The 24,074-nt window shown below is 37.8% G+C and overlaps 1 protein-coding gene across 3 annotated transcripts in view; it reads right to left on the minus strand.

Moving 5' to 3' along the window:
- Positions 1–24,074, minus strand: part of LOC127431782 (CYFIP-related Rac1 interactor B) — an 88,630-nt gene that overhangs the window by 16,412 nt on the left and 48,144 nt on the right. For all 3 annotated transcript variants that reach the window (XM_051682325.1, XM_051682323.1, XM_051682324.1), the window contains 3 exons: positions 15,965–16,047; positions 14,585–14,706; positions 13,546–13,651 (listed from right to left, as the gene is read on the minus strand). In XM_051682325.1, coding sequence (XP_051538285.1) covers positions 13,546–13,651; positions 14,585–14,706; positions 15,965–16,037 — 301 coding nt within the window. In that variant the 5' untranslated portion in view covers positions 16,038–16,047. The remainder of the gene's footprint in view (positions 1–13,545; positions 13,652–14,584; positions 14,707–15,964; positions 16,048–24,074) is intronic.

Here is a 24,074-nt window from a genome sequence, read left to right on the forward strand (position 1 = left end):
AGAAATATACCCAGACTGACAGAGTCATGAAAGGTGAGAAAGTAGAGATTGTGAAGAATCTACTTTAAACTAGATAAAGCAAAATGCACACTCCATGACTAAAACTGATATATGCATTTAATACAAACACATAGTTGAACGGAGAATGCCTTTTCAAATTCCAATTCATTTCCGGATTTAATATGAATTTGAAATGGGGTAGCAAACAGGATGCAGAATTGTAAAAAGGGGAATTTGTAATTTTTTTGGTGTTAGTATTAGTTCTGGACGTGCCAAGGCACAGTAGTATGCAGACACCGAACGCACTCTCCTAGCACTGTCCTCGCTCTTTTCCAAGTGTCTTAGCAGCAGCTATTACCAATGTGTAGAAAATAGCAGGAAAAAAACCCACTTAATGAATTTCGTAGTGGGATATAACGTCTTGTGCAACATTTTAAGTATCCCCTCACATTCCGTGTTCACAATGCGCGAAATCCCCACATTTTTCTTTTTTACATGTTGGTGAAAATTAGTAATCCACACATTGGAACACAAGAAATCAACAGTGTCTTTCTATAGGACTGAAAATCCATGTCTCTCCATGCATATGTCTCATCATCATCTCTTTCCGTGCAGCGTAGACTGTTTAACATGCATGTGCTCTTGTAAAGGGACAGAGCACTAGTTTTATTCCCACTGTAAAAAAACAAACACATTTTCTCTCATTAATTCGCCTTTAGAGATGAAGTGCCGAATGAGACGTAATAAACTTTGTTAAACCCCAGTTATACACGTGTCTGGAAATCACGAGCTGCTCAATATCCAAAATGTAAGTATACATTTAATTAGGTAATGTTTCAAAACGTAAACGTTAATTCAACATGATAATGGCATTTGATATGAAAAGAAGCAAGATCACTATGGCTATTAGGCTGTTATTATCAGAGCTCTTCAGCTGCAGGGTGAAGATGAATATTTGAAACAGTCTACTTCATATCATCCTCATAAAACACCTGTTACATGTCTCATATCTGGACCATACAGGTATTTTTGTTTTTGTTCTTTGTATATCAGTCAGTGTTGGTCTTGTTTGGGTTGTCTGATTTCATGTTAATTCACAGATTAGGCCTAATATCTACCTGCTGTATACTACACAACATAACCGATTTAGTAGCAAGTCTGTTCTCTCAGCCAATAATCAAATCTTTAACCCAGTGATTAATCTTTGATCCTTCTTGTGAAAACACTACACATGGGCAAAAGTTGCATGACAGCATGACTAAACGGGTGACCGAAAGCCTATCATCTCCTCCACAGAACTCTTGGCTTAAAAGTACATGTGTAAATGGCAGGACGGCTGAGGTTAATATGATGTATTTATGAATTTATTTCTGTAAAGTGCATATATGGGATTACATAAGGCATAACTCATATCTTGCAAATTATAAATGTGATTCAATTTTGGGGGACATTGTATTTTTTTCTCCCCTTTTTCTCCCCAATTTGGAATGCCCAATTCCCAATGCACTCTAAGTCCTCGTGGTGGAGTAGTGACTTGCCTCAATCCGGGTGGCAGAGGACGAATCTCAGTTGCCTCCGCGTCTGAGACCATCAATCCGCGCATCTTATCACGTGGCTTGTTGAGCGTGTTACCGTGGAGACCTAGCGCATGTGGAGGCCCACGCTATTCTCCACAGCATCCATGCACAACTCACCACATGCCCCACTGAGGGCGAACCACATTGTAACGACCACAAGGAGGTTACCCCATGTGACTCTCTTCTCCCTGTCAACCAGGCCAATTAGGTTGCTTAGGAGACCTGGCTGGAGTCACTCAGCATGCCCTGGATTTGAACTCGAGACTCCAGGATCTTTACTCGCATCTTTACTCGCTGGGCTACCCAGGCCCCTGGGGGACATTGTATTAAAAACATAAGATATGTAAAAAATATTTATCTTCTGACATATTTTTTAAAGCCATGATGGTAAAAAAACAGCTATTTGTCATTTTTGTGTTGGGGCCAGTAAAAATTTTGGCAGGGCCAGTAAAAATCTGAAGCACTGGCCCAACCGGGCCAGTAGAAAAAATCCTTAGCATTGAGCCCTGGAAATGCACTAAAATTCCACCAATTCAAGTAACATTAAACATTCCCCAAAGCCTAAGTGGGAGTTTGACTAACTGAAAGAACTTGTCCCAACATAAGTTGCATATTCATTGCAATGGGCATTAAATTAAATAAAATAAAAACTCTTTTTCTACACAATATTTCTCAGCTGGCAGACTGTAGCTACCTGCTTTGCTACATTTGCGTCAGGGTGTCAATGCCAGCATCAAGCACTGCTTTGAACTCCCCATGAAAAATGCTTGTAGACAAAAATGTCTCATTCTGCGTTTTCGTGATAGATAAAACTTGACAGCTTCTGTGGTAATTAAATTGTGCCTAGCAGAGGCTGCAAAGTGCTTGCTTTCGGTCACAAGTCTTGCTTTTTACATACAAATAGCATTAAAATGTCCTTTCCCATCGCTGTTGTGGTGTGTGTGTCAATAATGACTCCGTGTGGACACATCGCAAAGGTTCCGCCCTAGTCCTACAAGTGTTTTTGCTGGTTTATGATATATTAACGGTAAATGCGTTAATCGTGATTAAGAAAAATTAACACGTTAAACTTTAATTAATCGCATTCGTTAACGCGTAAATTTTGACAGCTCTTTTTCTTTCTCGGCTTAATATGCAGATACTAAGTAAGCCACTGATTAGTTGATTCCCTCAAAAACTGTAAACACTTGTCTCTGTGGCACTACTAAAACAGCTCTGTTTGTTGGAGCAACTCGACCAGCCCGAAATAACACTGGCTAAACCAATGGCATGAGTTTGTGGTGAGTTGGTTTGTCTGAGCTATGGAATATGGGGGAGGGGTGTTTTAGAAATCTGTTTGAAAAGAGTCATTATTTTTGCAATTCCATTAGGAGCTCAATCACCAGCATTTGTGACAATGTTGATTACCACAAAAATGTATTCAGACTAGGGATGCACTGATACCACTTTTTCTCTTCCGATCCGATTCCGATATATGAAATCTCAGTATCAGCTGATACCAGTGTTGTTTTTTTCATAATCAGTTTAGAATATCTATACCTCACTGAGTGATGCTAATTATATGTAAAGAAACAAACCTTTAACTACACATCTTTTCGATATAAAATGTACAAACTGTTAAGAAAAACTTTGTTAACTAGTCTACTGGATAATGCTGCAGCAAAATTAACAGTAATTCCAGTCTAAGTGTCCAGTAGAAAAAAAGGCAGTATTGTTTTTTTGTTTTTTTTTTTTTGCAAAAAACATTCAACTTGTATCTGGACTTTAAAGGATTCAGATCTCTTTTTTTGTTCAATTTAGTTTAATTAAGATATCAGTTCACTTTTCATTCACAGTTCTTTTTTGGAACAGTAGTTTAATTTGCTTCTTATTCAAATTCTGATCAAATGCAGCTCCGGTGCCATTCTAAATGCATATTATAAGTGAACCGAACTATTGAGCATCTACATCTGAGATGTTGTCCGAGAGATGCGCTCAAATGTTGCGCAATGCGTGAAGGCTAAAAATAGCCACGACTGTGTGTGCAAACAGAGCAGCACCATTCACTGATGCGCTGGAGCTGCACATGCATTTTATATATTTACTTATTAAACAGCCTTTTGTGATTCACAGAGCTATCGCACGTCTTCAAGTGGCTTTGAATAAAATGCACGAGTCATATGAACTGCTGTAAAGGTGTTTTTATGGTTCTTTTATGTCATTTTTGGAGCTTGACAGGAACGAACATGACTAACACACAGTATTGGACTTGGATCGGGCTCGTCGGAACGATACCCGCTCCATCTAAAAACGTCAGTATCGATCGGTGCATCCCTAATTCAGACTCATCCCTCATTTTTGTTGAAAAAATAAAAAAAGCACAAATCTGGGTCCAGTGAGGAACTTGCAATGGAAGTGAATGGGGCCAATCTGTAAACGTTAAAATACTTACGGTTTCAAAAGTGTAGCCACAAGACATTAACAAAATGTGCGTTAATGTGATTTTAACGTGATAAAACCGCTTACTAACCCTTCCTGTGTAAAGTTATATCCAATTTTACCACTCATGCCATAACGACGGAACACTGTAAACCCTAAAACCCTAAGACTACTATTAAAATTACATTTTAAACAACTTTACAGGTCAAATAATGCACAAGTTTTAACAGAAGAATTATAAAGTGCTTTTCTAAAATCATAAGCTTCAGATTTCTGCCAAATTTCAACCCGCCAAAAACTGGCCCAATTTACTTCCATTTTAAATGCCTCACTATAACCCAGATATTTGCTTTTTTTTTTTTTTTTTTTTTTAAAGGAGGTACGGGAAAACATTTATTTTTGTGTTTAACAACATTATGCCACAAATGTAAAAGAAAATGTCAGATTTATGTCTGAAAATGAAGTTAAACAACATACAGTAAAGCAGGCTTACTTGAAGGAAACCTTACACAGAACAACTATGACGTTATCTGTTATTGCCTATTTTGTTTTTATGTTCGACTAATGAATGTCCTCTGTTGTGTGACTGTGCTAAACTTCTTTGAAATGCAATTTAGTAAATTACTCTTCAAGACATTCCAATTCAAATTCAACTAAAAAAAATCCAGTGGGGTGTGGTCAATTCACTTCAAATTCCAACCTATGGACAAGAAGGGAGCCGATTCTTAAAGTCTGAATTTTTTACATTTTCTACACATTCATATTCAAATACAAATGCATTGTATAATCTATATAAACATAGTTAACGGAAGCCTGATTGCTTAAAAAACCCAAAGCTTGCTAAAATCAAGAAAAAGCTTTAATAATCAATGAAAGATTGAAATAAATAAAAACAACAAATCTTGACCCTTATTAGTGAGTATTCAAAGTGACATTGTTTTTTTTTTGTAATTTCTTTAATACAGTTATACTGTGAATCAATCATAAACCCCAACACTCTGCATTCCCATCATGTCATTTTCCGAAGAGTCAAACTCATCAGTAAGCTGCAGTGAACCACAGTCACGCTGTTAAGACGTCTACAGTTATAACAACACTGAAACCCAAAGGCCCAAACCTTGACCTAATATGCACGGATAGTTTCATTGTCAGACTAGCGCACTACATGCCAAGCAATCAGTGTAGTTTAGCGAAGCATGTCAGGCATGAGAGCTTGCGCCAAATGACGGTTTAGTGTTCTGGACCGTAAAGCGCGGGAAAGTTATATGACCCTATTTGGCGAGTTACGCAACGTGCAGCAGACGGTTAGCGTGGGGGGGTGCACTCATTGACTACACATTCAGAAGCCATTTCGGGGATGTAAAGGCCAAGGTAACAAGGGCTTCAGGGCAAGTCAAGACCGCAGTCGACCCAGTCAGTCTTATTCAGTCTCACGCTAGCATTCTCGTGTCTACATTGGTGAAAGAGCTAACACTAATGAAGCCAGATGACCACTGAAGTAATCAAGATGTTGATTAGCACAAAGCTAGTGACCACTTTTTCTCTATGCGTGTCAATTTCTGTGCCACTAGCGACACCAAATGGAATTGCAAAAATATTGACCGTTTTCAAACAGGTTTTCCAAACATGGGAAGGGTGTTTGGAAAGCCTGTTTGAAAACGGTCAATATTCAAATGGCTTGCCAAACAGATAGGCACAACCCCATTTCTGCTGTCGGGCTGTTTGCGATGCTCAAACAAAGAGAACAGTTTTGAAAGTGCCACAGAGCCAAATCTACAAATGGCTTACTTACAGTGATTAAGCAACCAGATTGAGCCTTAGTACCGCGTGAAGTACCGCAGCGTGAAAACTTTAAATTCTCACACGTGAGACACATTCGCAAAATCACCGCCAGGAGGCGCAAAGGGACACTTATGTCACCATCGTTTAGTAGTGTGAAGTGAGTTATTATGATTAAATTGTTAATATTATTATTTGTATTATATTTTTTACTTTTTGATGTGTAGATGGTGATCTAACAATGCAAATTTAATGGTAGCATTAAAGTTATAGCTTAGTTAGCTCATGAATTGATATACAGAAGAAAATAAAATGCTCAAAATGTCATCCTTTTTCAATAAATTAAAACTGTTGCTTCATAGATATTAGCTATTTAATTATCTTCCTGAAAATCAAAATGAAAATACATTGTGGACATTCATAATTTCATTTGTTAGCCCTAATGACAATGCATTTACTTAATGGTGTTAACCCGTGTTATAATTGACCCGGCTAGTCGGCAGTGTTAGACTAAAGGTGTTAGACCCGCTCATATTTATATATATATGTGTGTGTGTGTGCTTATTTTGTTGTTTTTAAATAATTTTATTTAAAGTTACAACGGTTGATGTGGAGTAGTTAAAAACTGAAGTTCTTTGAAAGAAACATGTGGACTGATAGCTCAGGGGCTGTTCGCTTGTGCCATCTGTCACTGTCTTTTCCTGCTAATTGTGGGTTCGAGACCATCTTTAATTATTGTCTGTTTTGATACATGTAGAAAGTAAACTATACAGATTTGCGCTGTGGCTGCTACTGACACTGTGTCCTGTAAGATCAATGTTGGTAATTTGTTCATATTATACAGTATAAATTTTTTACATGGTATTTAACTTATATCTGTCGCCACAATTTTGTTTTAAAGGTAAAATACTTGCCGATACATTTGCATAGGGCAGCAGCGTTCATGATTACATGATAAAGTTTATTATTCAACTTAATTACATTACACAGTAGCCTACAATAGTGTGTAGTTCACAATAGTGTGGAACATTATTGCTTTTTTGTCACATTGTATTGCGCATGTTGCAGCTGAGCGAACTGAGACAATGAGCACCGCGACACGTGTAAATAACGAACATGACGTCTGAGCAAGATCTGTTCTCCTTGCTTCCCTTTATTTCCAAATGTTCTACAGTTGTTGGTGTGTTTTTTGTTTTATTTTCATCACGCCTCGCTTGCTGCCATGCTGTGACAGTGAGGGTTCCCTCTACGTCATTTTCCGGTGTTACGGTTTAACTGGGGCTGAGTTCTGAATAAACTTACTACATAATGTTGGCATCTATGTACAGATGAAAATAAGTGGTATAATTAGCTCGAACAGCAGAATGATGCAAAACAAAAACATACAGAGGCAGGAGATCTGGTTCAAAAACAATATAATCAAAACAACTTCACACAGCGATATCAGTTGAGCTATTAGGCAGCGATAACAGTAGCAAGCATCTTTGTTCAAATTAGGTTTCTTTCAGTGTGAAATGGTGCACATTATTAAGCAATGTTAACACCATGTTAACTTGTGCTTCACGTTCACCACATGACGTTAACTTGTGCTTCACGTTCACCACATGACGTTAACTTGTGCTTCACGTTCACCACATGACGTTAACTTGTGCTTCACGTTCACCACATGACGTTAACTTGTGCTTCACGTTCACAATGTGATGGTCTTGTCAGAGTATGACATTGTATGAAATCTGAATGTCCTTTCTTGTCGAAACGCTGCTCCCAAACACTATGCAACATTATAAAATCAATCATTTATTGAATGAACAACAAACTGTCAGAATTAATAAAGCCCTACTGAGTTAGTTTGTTATTAGTGTTAATATATTTTCTCAATGTATGTTGCTAATGTAATCGATCATGCGAGTCCCCACTGCACCTTTTTCAGCTCAAATAAAAGATTTAAACACCTCCTCCCCTGTTGAGTTAAGGTGTGAATCGCTGAAGCTCTGGGTGAATGTATGTTAAAAAAAAGTTTCTTGAAAAATGTCTCTATAAAAAAGTGTTCTAAAGTCCTAAATAATGCACTAAACCGACTGGAACATGGATCTGTGCTGACTGCCTCTACAGATCAAATAGTATCACCATGGTATTTTGTAGTAAAATTAAACATGGTTACTATATTACCACCAAAAAATAATCAATATTATCAAGCTTTGGGGCAACATTAGTTAATAGCAAATATTAACTACTAATGAAATACTACGACAGATATGAATAAAGTTCGTAACCTGCGGATTTGAACTGCATAGCATTTCTAGTTATCACATGTGTAGCGTAAAACTGAAACGCATGTACTGAGACAAATATTATACAAATAATGTGGTCACAGTACTAATTCATGTAATGGAAAACCGCAATTTTTTTTTCAAATATTTTTTAATATTTCATTTGATAAGTATTCTGCTCCCTTAAATAATGATTCTGTTCACTTTTTCTTTCATATTTATTGCCAGGAGAATATATCATAATACGACACAATGGTATACATATACATTAACTAATTCACATTTGATAATCCTGTTTAAATATAGAAAATATGGGCTAGCCTATCAGCACATTAAAAGAAAGCACAAGTTTCGAGTCTTAACAGTTTTTGGAAGTCACAACTGTTTGAATATGCTGTCTAATGATGCTCGCTCATAACATCTGTGCATATGTATAAAAATACTCACAAATGATAATTCTCTCTAAAGAAATGTGAATGAATAAATGCAAACAAATAACACTCCAATGCGTAGATGTCCTCGTGAACGTTGAATGCTGCAGTTAAGTCTTTATCAAGCGTCTCCACTGCAACATTTCCCCAGAAAATAAATGTTGTGGTTTAAAGTTTGTTGTTCTTCTTCTTTCTCCTCTTTTTTATGGCGGTTGGCAAAACAAGCTTAACTTGCCCTTACCGCCTCCAACTGAATGGTCGTTATGTTGGGAGAAAGAGCTCTGAGGCGTTCAGCTCTGGCCTGTTGAAAATCTATTGTTAACGTCCCTTAGCAGTTTAGAGCTGCTAATGACCCATTCACGTGGTGATCGTGACGGTAGAAAGCCTATTCTGAATGGATACCCACTGTAGTTGTCTCTACATATTAAGCTAGTGTAGGAGAAAGTAGTCAACATTAAACTTTAAAAACATTGCACACTTCCCCTTTAAGATTATTCAACTATTTATTTTACCTCAAACTTTTTATCCAATGTATTGGGCCGCTAGTTTGTAAAACTGTTCTGTGTGCGATTAAAAGAGGACCAGCTGTGATGTTTCCCAGGGGCTGCTCAGGTGTCTGTACACAGTGTGTTTGTGTGTGTTTAATTTGTTAGATCTTCACAGTTCAGAAAACAGACTGAAATAGATACTGCAAATGCATGTACAGCACTTGATGGCTCCAGGATATTTAAAGCAACAGTTCATCCAAATATAAAAATTCTGTCATTATGTACTCACTCTCATGTTGTTCATATGATTTTCTTTCTTCTGTCAAAAACAAAAAATGCCTGCAGAATGTTCAAGTCAATGGGGAAAGGTGTTTTTGAGCTCAGAGAAGGAAAAATAGTACTTTAAAAGTATAATTAAAGTAGTCTGTCTGCACTATATTCCAAGTCTTCTGAAGCCATACCATAATTTGTCATTATATGCAAAAAACAACAAAAAAAAAAAAAGAAGAAGAAAAAAAAGAAAATCAGATCTCAAATCTTATACATACAGGGCCTAATTTTAAGATGCAAGCATTTAGTGCAGCACAATGCTTTAAGTCATAAGCGCAAAGTCAGTGGGCAGGTCCATGAAGTTTTGGTATTTTGGTGAAAGCATGCGTAAGTCTAGGCGCAAGTGGGTTTGGCAAAATCACCCGTGCAATGTGTAAATGGGCAGGGCCAAGTGCAATTTAATTCTGAGGTTCTTCTCCGGTTATTCCACCATCTGCATCCTATCATATATTTATTTCCCTCAAGAACCAGCGATACAAAGACATTCTTAAGTAGTTGGTAGTTTAAATGGACTGTATGCAATGAATTAGAAGAATGGAAAATGACGTTCTTTTGTGCATTAACTGTGTCCTTGATGAATGTCAGGCATATTTCTATGACAGCGACACACTCCTTTTATACGCAAAGAAAATGCGATTCTCATCAGAATTCGGATTTATGCTCTGTTAAATTAAAGAGAATGTAAGTATTATTAATCATTTTCATCTACTGACACACAAATCATGGCTGATATTAATAGTGATTGCATCGGCACACATTTCACTTCTACTGGTTGATTTTGATTTAGAAGAATTCAATGTATTTAGTGAAACATGAAAAAATTAAATAAAAAATATTTCTAAATTGAAATGACACTTCAAACGAAATGAAAATATAATCAAAATAATGAAGTGGTCAAAAAAATCATACCAAATCCAAACAATTGGATAAGATGTTGTGCATGGTAGTAGCGCGCTGTGTACGGTCGAAGCGCGTAGCGCTGCACTTTGAGCACTCACAAAAAATACAGCCCATAGATTTAAATCAGAATCAGCTTTATTGCCAAGTATGCTTACACATACAAGGAATTTCACTCTGGAAGTGTATAGTTCTTGAAGGGGGGGCAGGGGGCAACCAATAATCCTCTCAACAGTCCAAAATGTCCTTTGTAGTCTTCTGATATCTGATTTCGTAGCTGAACCAAACCAGACAGTTATTGAAGTGCAGAGGACAGACTCAATGACTGCTGCGTAAAACTGTATCAGCAGCGCCTGTGGCAGGTTGAATTTCCTCAGCTGGAGAAGGAAGTACAACCTCTGCTTGGCCTTTTTCACAATGGAGTCAATGTTTGTCTCCCACTTCAAGTCATGTGAGATGGTAGTGCCCAGGAACCTGAATGACTCCACTGCTGCCACAGTGCTGTTTAGAATGGTGAGGGGGGTCAGTGTTGGGGTGTTCCTCCTAAAGTCCACAATGATCTCCACCGTTTTGAGCGTGTTCAGCTCAAGGTTGTTTTGACTGCACCAGACAGCCAGCTGTTTAACCTCCCATCTGTATGCAGACTCATCATCATCTCGGATGAGGCCGATGACAGTGGTGTCGTCTGCAACTTCAGCAGCTTGACAGAGGGGTCCTTGGCGATGCAGTCATTGGTGTAGAGGGAGAGCACACATCCCTGGGGGCACCAGCGCTGATTGTACAGGTGCTAGAAGTGAGTTTCCCCTGTCTCACAAGCTGCTGCCTGTCCATCAGAAAGCTGGTAATCTACTGACAGATAGACATGGGAACAGAGAGTTGGTGTAATTTATTCTGGAGTATAGCTGGGATGATGGTGATGAAAGCCGAACTGAAGTCCACAAAAAGGATCCTTGCATATGTCCCTGGTCTGTGCAGATGCTGCAGGATATGATGCAATCCCATGTTAACTGCCTAATCCACAGACCTGTTTGCTCGATAAGCAAATCGAAGGGGATCTAGAAAGGGTCCAGTGATGTTCTTCAGGTGGGCCAACACCAGTCTCTCAAATTATTTCACGATCACAGACGTCAGGGCGACAGGTCTGTAGTCATTAAGTCCTGTGATTTTTGGTTTCTTTGGGACAGGAATAATGATTGAGCGTTTGAAGCAGCATGGGACTTCACACTGCTCCAGTTATCTGTTGAAGATCTGTGTGAAGCTTTCCCATCTTTTGTTTCCGAAAGTCGCGGCTCATATCATCATCACAGATCTTAAGTGCAGGTTGACTAGCAGGAGGGGGGAGGAGGAGGGTTGCAAGAGGTGTTGGTGTTTGTGTGAAGTGAAGGTCAGAGTGGGTGTGGGGTGTGAGATTGGGCCTTTCAAATCTGCAGTAGAACACATTCAGGTCATCAGCCAGTTGTTGGTTCCCTACAGGGTTGGGGGTAGGAGTCCTGTAATTTGTGAGTTGTTTCATGCCACTCCACATTGATGCAGGGTCGTTAGCTGAAAACTTGTTTTTCAGCTTCTCAGAGTATCTTCTTTTAGCCACTCTGATTTCCTTGTTCAGTGAGTTCCTGGCCTGATTGTACAAGACTTTATCCCCACCTGTGTAAGCATCCTCTTTGGCCTGACGAAGCTGCCTGAGCTCTGCTGTAAACCACGGTTTGTCATTGTTGAACTTTAAAGAAGTCCTAGTAGGAATGCACATATCCTCACAGAAACTGATATATGATGTAACAGTATCTGTGAGCTCGTCCAGGTCTGTGGCTGCAGCCTCAAAAACACTCCAATCCGTGCAATCAAAGCAGGCTTGTAGTTCCTGCTCTGCTTCATTGGTCCATCCCTTTACAGTCCTTACTACTGGCTTGGTTGATTTTAATTTCTGCCTGTAGGTTGGAAGAAGATGAACCAGACAGTGATCAGAGAGTCCCAAAGCTGATCTAGGGACAGAGCGATATGCATCCTTTATTGTTGTGTAGCAATGATCCAGTATATTTCTGTCTCTGGTGGGGCATGTAATGTGCTGTTTGTATTTGGGCAGTTCACGTGTGAGATTTGCTTTGTTAAAATCCTCAAGAATAATAATAACTGAGTCCGAGTATTGTTGTTCTGTGTCTGTGATTTGATCAGCCAGCCGTTGCAGCGCCGCATTCAAAGACGCGTTTGGCGCGATATACACACTCACCAGAATAAACGAGAAAAACCCCCACGGTGAGTAGAACGGCTTACAGTTAATAAAGAGCGCTTCCAAATTAGGACAGCACATCCTCTTTAACGTTGTTACATCTGTACACCAACTTTCATTGATGTAAAAGCATGTTCCACCGCCTCTCGTTTTCCCCGTTAACTCCGCGATGCGATCCGCTCTGAACAGCAGAAAGCCCGGCAGATGTAACGCACTATCCGGAATGGCTTCACTCAGCCAGGTTTCTGTGAAGCACAAGGCAGCAGAGGTTGAAAAGTCCTTGTTTGTGCGGGTGAGGAGATGAAGTTCGTCTGTTTTGTTAGGAAGAGAGCGGAGATTTGCTAAGTGAATTATATTTTTCAGAGTTTGACCAGCGCACCGGCTCGTCTCCCTCGCCTGCATCTCTTGAACAGCAGAGCTGTGCCTCCACCTAAAATGTCCAGCACAACATCTGAATATTTGAAAACTGGAAGAAAACATTGTCTGGTATATGCTGTCGAATGTTCAGCAGTTCGTCTCTGGTAAAACTGACTGGAAAAAGATTACTAAACACAGGACAAACAAACAAAAACAACAAAAGAACTGAGGAGCTCCACACCGAGGCAGCCATCCGCGGCGCCATCATGTATCACTATCCAAATATATGGAGCATCAACACGATTCGGCAATTTTGACATTATGTGAAACGCCACTGTTTCTTGCGTATGGCGCTGCCAATAAAAGCGCATCAAGTTTTAATATATGGATGTGCTAATTAAATTTGAGCGGTATGGTGGTGAGAACGTTTTTCAGTGAATAACGACTTAAATTCAAAGTTTTTTCACACAAAACTATTGTATTGCTTCAGAAAACTTGGAATATAGTATAGACAACTTTTATGGTACTTTTATGGTAATTTTTTTGTCATTATTGAAGCTCGACAGTCAACATCCCCATTCACTTTAATTATGTGATAAAAAAAAGAGCTACCTGGACATCTCCTTTTGTGCTCCATGAAAGAGCAAAAATGTCATACGGTTTTGGAAAGGCATGAATGCAAGTAAATTATCACAGAATATTCATTTTTGGGTCAATTATTCTTTTAAAGGTTTCTCCATAACAACTCCAAATAAGACAGAAAGGCTAACATACCTAATCTCTGTGAAAATTCATAGAACTTCTTTAGTTTGCCTACTAAAGGCACCACAGCAGCCCATGCCTTGTCTTGTAATGCCTCTTCATTGGGATTCTGGATTGCCTGAAAAAACAAACCCAAAATATCAATAATACAACATCTGGCAAGAAATAAATGGGACATATTTTGTGACAGTGAGGTTATGTTAGAAATGAGTATGTGGGATGAGGTTTTTGAATGATGCCTTTTTTATTGAAGGGTTGCAATTTGTGGATGTAAATTATATAAAATCTAAATACACAAGAGGTTTTAGGTTTATTCATTATGATTTTTTTCAATGATGACACTGGTCAAAACATCTAATCACTGTTTTCTCTCTTTTCCTTAGTGTTTAGTTTTCAAATACATGTGGCGTGTTTAATATTTACTGAGAGTGATGACATAAAAAGCAAGGAATAATATAAGGAATAAAAGAAAACATTCACTTTCATTCTGCAGAGGATGCCTGTTCATGGCAACTGTATCTTTATAGCAACAGTATCCATGGCAACAAGGGCATCAATCACACAGACACTCACTCATAGTGAGGCGTGATTGAGCAGAGCTAAAAAATTTCAATCATGCAGCATGAGATGTGAGATTTTCAAAGCCACCAACACTGCTCTTTATTCAACTCATTTTTTTGAATACTTGATATGTTTATATGCGTATTGAGAGGGTCAATGACACATTAGGAGACAATTATAAACCACTTTGCATGTACAATAGAATATTTGCAGGGCTACAAATATTTGCATGTTTTGACAAAAATTACTATTATTATACACAGGCTTTTTGATGAGGTGTTACAAACGGCTTCTCTTGGGGTAGGATTTTGACAGAGGGTAAGATTTGGCATGACAGCGGCAATCAGCGTTTTTGACAATTCGTTCTTAATCTGGATTCATTTTTCGAATTACGAATAATTTAACTGTGCAGCCCCTAACTTAACTTGTGCATACGTATGAGTCAAACACTAGTAGATCTCTCTTTGTTAATTTAAGAGTGTGCGTGCACCTCTCGTATCTCTTGCCCGGCGCCTTTATACGCCTGCAATTCGTCAAGTACTCCCCGTGCATCCTTCAGGACCACATCCACCTCTTCCCACGTCTCCTGCTCTGCGTCTGTCGGCTGGGCATCTGGAGAAAGAGTGAGAGAAAAATAGAAAATAAATGGAACAGTCTATAAAGTCTTCAATCAAAAGGTCTTTCAAGGTCACAGTTCATCACTGTCTGACACATGAAGAGGATATATACTCTATATATGCAACTCATGGCCATGGATTAGAGCTTTACACCTGAGAGAACGAGGCACAGATCAAAATGAAGGAAAGAACAAAGAAACCTTTGAACTTACTGACACTTCATGCACTACATTCAAGATATACTGTAGTATGAACTTGAACTTTGATATATACAATCCAAAAGGAACATTACCAAGTGTTGGTCTCACTGAGGTGGTTACAAATCTTTGAGATAAACCTCCACAGCTGAGTCCGTTTTCATATGTTTAAAAGGCAAAGTTTGGAATTTTAAATGGTGGAAACTTCAGGCCCACATCTAAAGAGAAACCTCAATGAGACACTGCCAGCTTTTAACTACAGCTGGCTTCAAGTACATTTTAAGAAATTAAGGGCCGCCTCCTTTCCCTAAGCACTCAAATGCTACATATTAAGAATGCAAAGATCATCTTGCTTGTACGTTCTTGATACAGTAGGTTCTGTTTCTGTGCTCTATATATGTTTTGTTTCTTTTGCAGTCCCTCACTCTCCCTCCTTCTCTATATGTTACATAACCACTGAGTTGACACTATAGTAATTGTTCCTATAGGAGACCGACTGATGATCCATGAATTTGCCAATGGTTTGGTACTGACTCCATATGGCCCCCTGTCTTTATTCAGAAGAAGTGCTATGCAACAAAGCATGGAGGCAAACACTGCTGGGGTGGAGATGTTCTGTGGGCAAGTGTAATAAAAGCCTGGAAATTCTTGTTTTCCACTCTCTCAACACTGTATAATTTTCTTTGGTTTGTTCACCTTCCTTCACTTTGGAGTGAACCTTTGACACAAACAAATGAGGTGGTAGCAGTTTGTGTGCGGCTCATGAACTAGTCTCCAAGGAAAGGGAGTTTAAGCTCCTATCGACCCCCAAACTTGAGATATAGACCACTGGTGCATCCAAGGGGATCTGATATTTTATATTGTGACCAGGCAACTTGACTTACGGCTAGTCTCCCGGAATCCAACTTCATGGCAAAGTGCACAAACATACCAAGAAGGGCCTTAGATATTTGATATCAGCTGCTGAAGTAGTGCATTGTGAGGGAACGTTTGAGAATAGAGGCTTATTTACAGATAAACTAAAGATAAATGAATAAGGAGGAGGAAATATCTTACTTTCGAAATCGAGGAAAAAGTTGGGCTCTTGTTCAAGGTCTGTGCATGTCAAAACTTTAAGGAGGTTCCCCATGACAATGTACCTAAAGGGAGAGAGAAAGAGATGGAGAGAATTAAAAAGACATAACTTGTACAGAAAGTTAATTGCATGTCTGATGTGTTGGTGATTTTTGCAATTTTGATAGTGAGATCAAAGTGAGATGGTGCGAAATGGGAGTAAAACTCAGCAGGGACTTTTCAATACGACATTATGGCGATATCTGTGTTGCGATTCTTTGTGTTTAGTATGTTGCGACTCAAAATTGGGATCTTTTCCACACTTTTTTCACAATCAACTTCACTGGACTTTGGTGCTTTGCGCAACAAGTGCTGAAATTCCTGCATTACGTCATCGTAGATCCATAGAAGTAGCATAGAGTACAGGAACATCAGTGTTAGTAAAAACATCACGCAAGGGAAAAAACATCAGTAAAAACATCACGCATGGCTCCAGCATTTTTATCATTACATGAAAATTCTTGCAGTTTAGATGTACGAATGATCTTTACGGACATCCTAAGAAATGAAACATGTTATAGAATTGTATTCTTCGTTCACTTTGAATTTGCATTTTGGTTGCATAGAAATAATTGAGTGATTGTTAATGTAATGCTAGTACAAATACAACAGAGTTTCAGAATCTTTGGTGTTTGGACCCCTAATGATTCCTTCCAGTGCTTTGCAGATATACATTTCTGAAATCCAAAAACTAGATACTGTATATGTATTGCACTAACTAAAAAGCCATGTGTGTCACTTATTCTTTTGGATTTGCGAAAATCGAGGTTTTGACATTATTGTTTTTATGTGAATGAATAAATGTACATTTCTAGTTTCAACATTAATTGTTCTTCAGAGCTTTGTTTTATTGGACAAGAAAAACTAGCCTCATACTATGTGACCCACATTTGGTTTTCAAACATTGAATATGGGTAAAACAACTTAAGCATAGAGCCACATTAAGAGCCTAATATCTCTAAGATCTACCCATTTAAGGCTTTAAAAATGAAGACAGAAAAAGGAAAGTTTGTTCTGATTCAAAATCTAAAATGATATTAAGATATCTTTAATACTTCTGGAGTTACAGGCACTGAAACTTTGGAAAAACAACACAAAAAAGTGTTTTTCTTCAATCTGGACTATATTAAGTCAACTGATTTTTGTAATAGACATACCTATCTATGTGTAAAAACAAAATAATGATGCTGCCACCTTTCTAAGGTTAATTTTTTGACTACTCTTTTTGCTCCAAAATCGTAGGCGACAACTGTCATTTTGACCCCCCTCTACAAAATAACGCATTACTCAGTAAATTGCGATCCATAGCATTTAATTTTGGCTTTCATGATCATTTCTGTTTATCTTTCTTTAGAAAAAGTATTGAAAATGTTTTGTGCAATTTGGTTAATTTAACATGAAGTAACCCTACAGTGTTACGAGGTAAAATATCACAATACTTTGAAATACCAATTTTCCCCCACCTCTAGTACTAAAGGATGGTTAAAGTGCCCTACTCTGATTCAGTCATGGCAATAATGTCCCCTTTTATCAAGAAACCATTGACCTTCCAACCATCAGTTGATGCTCCTTCCCCTTACCAGTGGTTAAGGGTAGTGGTTTGCCTGTGCAGGGCCCTGAGCCAACCAGATGTCACTACTGTACACCCCCCCACCCCCAGCACACACACAGAGTTACGGGAATCCCAGCGCCTTGGTGGCCACTGCCAACCATGCATGTCATACCTACTGCTCACGTTCAGTTCCCTATTGAGGGGCCCTTAGGCTTTCAAAGTCAAGATTTAGGAAGTAGACCACAGTGTTTTTACAACAGCCTTCTAAAAAGCATGAATACTCTTGGGATAACTGTGTCTACTGTGAATTTTTGCTTTTGCATTTAGAGTTCAGTCAGTAAATAAAATTAGAGGTATCGGTACAGAAACAAGGCCTGGCCAAACACTCCTTCTACAACTGTAAACTCACATTCCAAAGATGAGACCTTGTTGTTCAATAATAAAAAAATAAAACACAACATGATATTCCTTGCTCTTTTAAAAATAATACAATTTGATGTACTAAGTACACTTATTCCAAGGCAAGAAATACACTCAACACAAGTGTGCAAATGAAGACGTGAATGCTTGGCCAATGCATTGAAATTACGTGGTCCTGTTGTACATATTAACGTGCGTTCTAGAATTACTCTGGTGGTAACCTCAGTAGTGGAGGGGCAATACGAGTTGCACTTTACATGTACTTGGATTTTTAAGTCAGAATAAAAAAGTGATTAGTCAACTGAAATCGTACCAGTCCGATTTTTTGAGAAGTTAGACTACCAGACCTAGATAATGCAAGCTTGGCTTCGTCCAACATGTATATGTGTTTATCAAACCACAATTGGCATAGCTATTCTGTGCATGCTCCGAAACAAAGAGGAGACGCGCAATGTGCATTTGACATTCTTCCTTCAATTATCCAATAACATTGTGTCATGTACTGTATACTTCAAATGACACATACAACTCAACAACACCCAATTACGCAAAAACCCATTGTAGCTCGATTACAACTGTGCATGTAAATGTAAAGAGTGTGAACTATGCCAGTCCCCAGTGTGCAGAGATTAGCAAATCAGAACATAAGTCATTTACATATAGAAGTCTTAAAGGTACAGTAGCCAAAACAGCCTGTTTAATGAATAATTCTGTTGCAAGGAACATTAACATAAACTACAGTTAGAAAGCAAGTGGACTTAAAATGTTACAAAAGTGTAGAGTACGTCTCATTTTAGCAATACTAGTACCTGACCGATATATCGGCCGGCCGATATTAGCCTTTCACCGATATATCGGTATCGGCGTATACTTTACAGATATGCACCGATATGAAAACTTTTTTTCAGAACATATAATGCAGAAAACAATACTTTAGAATTGGTGTCATAGCGTAGTTTGTCCAGCAGAGTGCACTCCGACTCCATTGTTTACAGAGCTGACTCTGAGCTGATGGTGGCTCTGCCGTCAGGGCGGAGTTGAGCGGTGTCTCGGTAAGTTAACTAGTTTGTGAAATACATACTGGAAACTTAATAAATAATGACCCCATCATTTTCCCTTTTCAATATAACTAATATAACATTAACGTTGTCCCTGACAACCATGTCTCTCATGTTTGTTTGCTGTTAGCCAGCTATAGTTTGTCAGTGCAGTCAGTAATGTAGCAGATTGAAAGGTAAACATCAGAGCATCTTTTTGCAGCTCAGTAGACAATGGTGCAGTGGTGGACTGTGTCTGTTCAGTGTAGATTTCATGCTATGTTGTTACTTAGTTGGTGAGACACAATGCTGGAAAGTAAAATAAACAATGTCCGTTTTACTCTCCATGACAACGAGCTTATAACTAACTAGCTAATCACGTAGCTACTTTCAGTAACTACGTTTCCATCCAAGAATTTTTTGCGAAAAAAGATTTAGTGCATCAAAATATAGCTGATGGAAATGCAAATTATTGCTAAAATTTCACAAGTGTTGACATAATATTTTTCCGTTTAACTCTAGCGCCTGTCGATACTTCAAATGTTGGTTTGGAAACACTTTATGTCGAGAAAATTGGCATTAACGCAAAAATGTAGTGTCACATGACAGAATTTACCTCAATCATTAGCCTGTGTTAATCATGATGACAAGGTATACATCCATAAAAGCCAATTTATTGTACGTGATTATGGACTGATCTGAACGGCATAAAGATCCGATCACTGCAAACATGACACTTCCAGGAGTGCCAACACAAATATCTCGTATCAAGACATGCACACTGACAAGTGCACGGGGAACAAATGAATGGCCACTGTTTGCGATTAATTTAATCACGGTAGACATCCGCTTATTTATTAAAGTTGCTTTTCCACACCATTCAAAATAATAGACGGCAGTCACGGAATTAGCCCACAATACATAAAAACATATAATTTCTGTGCACAAAGATGTTTTAAATTAAAAATAAATACACAATACTAGGAGAAAAGCTTCAGTGTGCTTTATTGGAACACTAGCATTATATTGAAGCCCAATTCTATTAAATTATTGTTTAGTTTACTTTTGAAAAAATGCCGGCAAAATTCCTTGTATTAAATTAAATAAATTACCAAACGAAAAACGCATGAAATTAAAAAAATAAATTGCCAAACAAATTTTTTTGTATTTTTAGACCTATATATGCCTTTTCTTTACACAAACTTAAATTAGCTGTACCCTGTTCTGTAGACGAATAAAGTCGGCTGAAAGACATTTTCTACACTTCAAGACTATAAACTATCAGAACTATTTGTCCAATGCTGAGCTCACTTTCAGAAAAGTAGCTTTTGAACATTTTAAACTTTTAAATATTTTAAATCTAACCCTCTTTACCTCGGATTGCATTTGCTAAGCTTCTTCAGAAAATGTAAATTGCATTATGACGCTAAAATAAATTTTAGATGACAATCAAGTTCAGTTGGTCGTTAAAAGTTGTGGGACAAATATACGGGACATAATGCAGTTGAGATGGCAATGCTTTAGATTAGATGATTGTTCAAAATAGCCTATTGAATATCAGGAATGTATAATATGTAAACCCTGATATTACACCGCATCAGTTTTTCTTTAATAGCTGTGCACACAGCATATACACATGGATGGATAGTCCTTATACTAAGACCGAAAGTTTCCCCCACTACTTGGTGCAGGCTGCCAGCTTGAACAGGGCCATGAAGATTCACTTTCGGGTCGGATAAACATCAGGAGGACCAGTATTACAGTCTTATCAGAAGGGCAACAGCCCCTTTTGATTGCAATTCCTCCACTTCTGATTGCTTTTATTTGTGAAATTAAAATGACAGTTAGCTGGTTAATTTCAATGAATTGTCTCAATACTCTCCCCATTTTACCAAAATTTCGGAGGAAAAAAAACAGGGACATCTGGGAGGCAAATTAGCGATAAACACACATTTCTGAATGGAAACAGCTTAAGGGCAGATTTCTTTTGCGATAAACCAAAACTTATGCGACAAAGTGTTTTTTTAGGCATGACATCATCATGCACATAATTTTTATCGATAAAAGGCCATTTGAATGGAAACAGGCAGAAGACGGCAAATTTCGCAAAAAATCTTTTACGCATTTTCACTTTAGCGATAACAAAATAGTGCGAAAAGTGGATGGAAACTAGGCTATTGTTGTCAGCTGAGAGAAAGCTAATGTGTAAACATGCATTCACCAAACTGTTTTGTTCAGAATTCACAGTTTGGTACCCCCTTCAACCAAACAATTCCAGTCATTGCATTTACAAAATGTAATATTTAAAAGTCTTGTTTTCCACCGTTGAAAGTTTCCCCTGAACTTGTATAGCAGAATACGGTATAACGCCGCTGCCGCTGTTTATCTTGACTCGGCAGTATTAATATAGTCAGCATCTGACTGATACTAAACAGTAATACTGATGTTCATTTAGCTATTTATTTTATTTTAATTTATTATTTATTTTAATGGTCAGCATTTGACTGATATTAAACAGTAGTACTGATGTTTATTTAGCTATTTATTTTATTTTTATTTTTATTTATTCTTTATTTTAATGGTCAGCATTTGACTGATACTAAACAGTACTGATGTTTATTTAGCCATTTATTTTGTTTTTATTTTTATTTATTCTTTATTTTAATGGTCAGCATTTGACTGATACTAAACAGTACTGATGTTTATTTAGCTATTTATTTTATTTTTATTTATTCTTTATTTTAATGGTCAGCATTTGACTGATACTAAACAGTACTGATGTTTATTTAGCTATTTATTTTATTTTTATTTATTCTTTATTTTAATGGTCAGCATTTGACTGATACTAAACAGTACTGATGTTTATTTAGCCATTTATTTTGTTTTTATTTGTATTTATTCTTTATTTTAATGGTCAGCATTTGACTGATACTAAACAGTACTGATGTTTATTTAGCTATTTATTGTATTTTTATTTATTCTTTATTTTCTCAGTGTTCATTTCTAGAATTTGCTGACAATGTATAATAATAATGTCAAATATTCTTTGATAAAAAATATTTAAGAAATCAGCCCTTTGCTGTACCTTTGCATAGTCATATCGGTGCAAAATCGGTGAAAAATCCACATCGATTTTTCATTCCAGCTCAAAAATTAAGTATATTGGCCACGATATCGGTAATCGTGAATTTCCCCCTCTCAAATCGGTATCGGTCTCAAAAATCCCATATCGGTCGGGCTCTAAGCAATACACTTAAACTTTAAGTTATTAAAAACTGCATTGCTGTGAGAAAATAAGCTATAAAGGGAAAATTCTAAGAACTGAAAAACACACTCTTCCCACAATAGCAGAGCCCTCTGAAACAGCCACCTGGCTTAAAACCAGATAAACCCCACAAACTGATGAGAACAAGTCTCCACCTGTATTCAGAAAATGATATTTTCTGTATTAATAATGTTTTTACCAAGAATTCAAAATCCTTTGGAACGAGAGCGATAAAAACATAAAAGACAGAGAAAGAGACCTTCCAAAGGTTCCCATACTAATGGAACAGTTATCGCACAGGTCTCTCAGTGTCTATACCAGGTTGGGCAGGTTAAAAAGCTAAACACCCACACAGTTTATCTAAAACAACCCCACATATACACAATGTCTGTGACTATTCAATATTTCTTTGACAGCCTTTCATAAAGGTAGCTGCATCGTACAAAAAGACTGAATGACACATCAAAGGGCTGGCTTGTTTACTTTTAGCTTGTAAAAAGAGATGAAAGAAGAGGGAGGATACAAACAAGAGGGAAAGGGTCAATCTAGGCCACACAAACATCAGCGTATTACCCATGATTCCACGCCTCTGGCAGGAAGGGAGAGGAATATAAGCACACATGTATGAGCATGCAGACGGGCTAGATGTAGGTCACAGACGAGTGTGTGTGTGTGTGGGTGTGTGTGTGTGTGTGCGTGTGTGTGTGTGTGTGCATGTGAGTGAATGAGTGTTATATAATCATGGCTGATGGTATGACAGGACACTCCTAAAGGAGATGCAAATCTAGAAAGCACTGGGGTAAACAGTCACGCCTACGCTCCTGCCATTACAATGAGTGTGACAGCCGCCTAAATTCGCAGGTGCACTTTGAATGCAAAATTGCATGCTTGTAGTATAAATAATTAGATCACTACATGTCTCGGAGTGAATAATGCTGGCAACTGGTTAATGTAACTGGTATTCAGTGTTGGGGAGTAATACCTAAAAGTAGTGACGCTAATAATTTAATTACATTATTCAGTACTGTCAGTGGTTACATTTTTCAGTAGGCCAGCTTTTTTCTATACAGTATAGCTTTTTCCAGTGATTAATGGTGTAGCGTGATAAACATGCATTTTTTTTTAAAATACTGAGTGTTTACATGCACACTAATACGCTGATACCTACCAAAAATCTGCTTTTTTGAAAAATTGGACAATGCAAGAAAACTGTGTTTATATGAAATTTGAAATAATCTAAATATTCTCTGCTTTTGACATCAAATTATGATAGTTATGCGCACATTGGATAAGCCAGTAAGAACTTCGGTAAAAGGATTTACATGCAGAGCGAAATCAGGGTGATGGGCAAAAATCTGTGTTTGCAGATTGATTTATGCTTAAACCATTTATGACTTTACCTCAATAAAGGAAAACCGTTTAAGGCATCAATTACCTTGCACAATGGCTGTGTCTCATTTCGTAGGCTGCGTGCTAGGTAGGTTGCGTCCTTTGAAGGCTGCAGTGTACTGAGCGTCCTCCTTTAAACAAGTCTCGTTTAAACGAGATGGCCTTCGTTGGACAAACAGAAACGGAACGTAACATGGTTGCTATGACAGCACGCCACTCTTTAACATATGCGAGTGCTTCGAGTGAGAACGGAACAAAGTCTCTCTGGAAGGGAATATATGAGGTACATTTTAGGAGAGTTATAAAGATGTAAAGAGAAAAGAAAATAGATTTTACAGGTGTACTTTTAGTCTAGTACTTTATTTTAATTATTATATATTAATATAATTA

This window comes from Myxocyprinus asiaticus, chromosome 41 (assembly GCF_019703515.2).
Source record: "Myxocyprinus asiaticus isolate MX2 ecotype Aquarium Trade chromosome 41, UBuf_Myxa_2, whole genome shotgun sequence".
NCBI classification, from domain to species: domain Eukaryota; kingdom Metazoa; phylum Chordata; class Actinopteri; order Cypriniformes; family Catostomidae; genus Myxocyprinus; species Myxocyprinus asiaticus.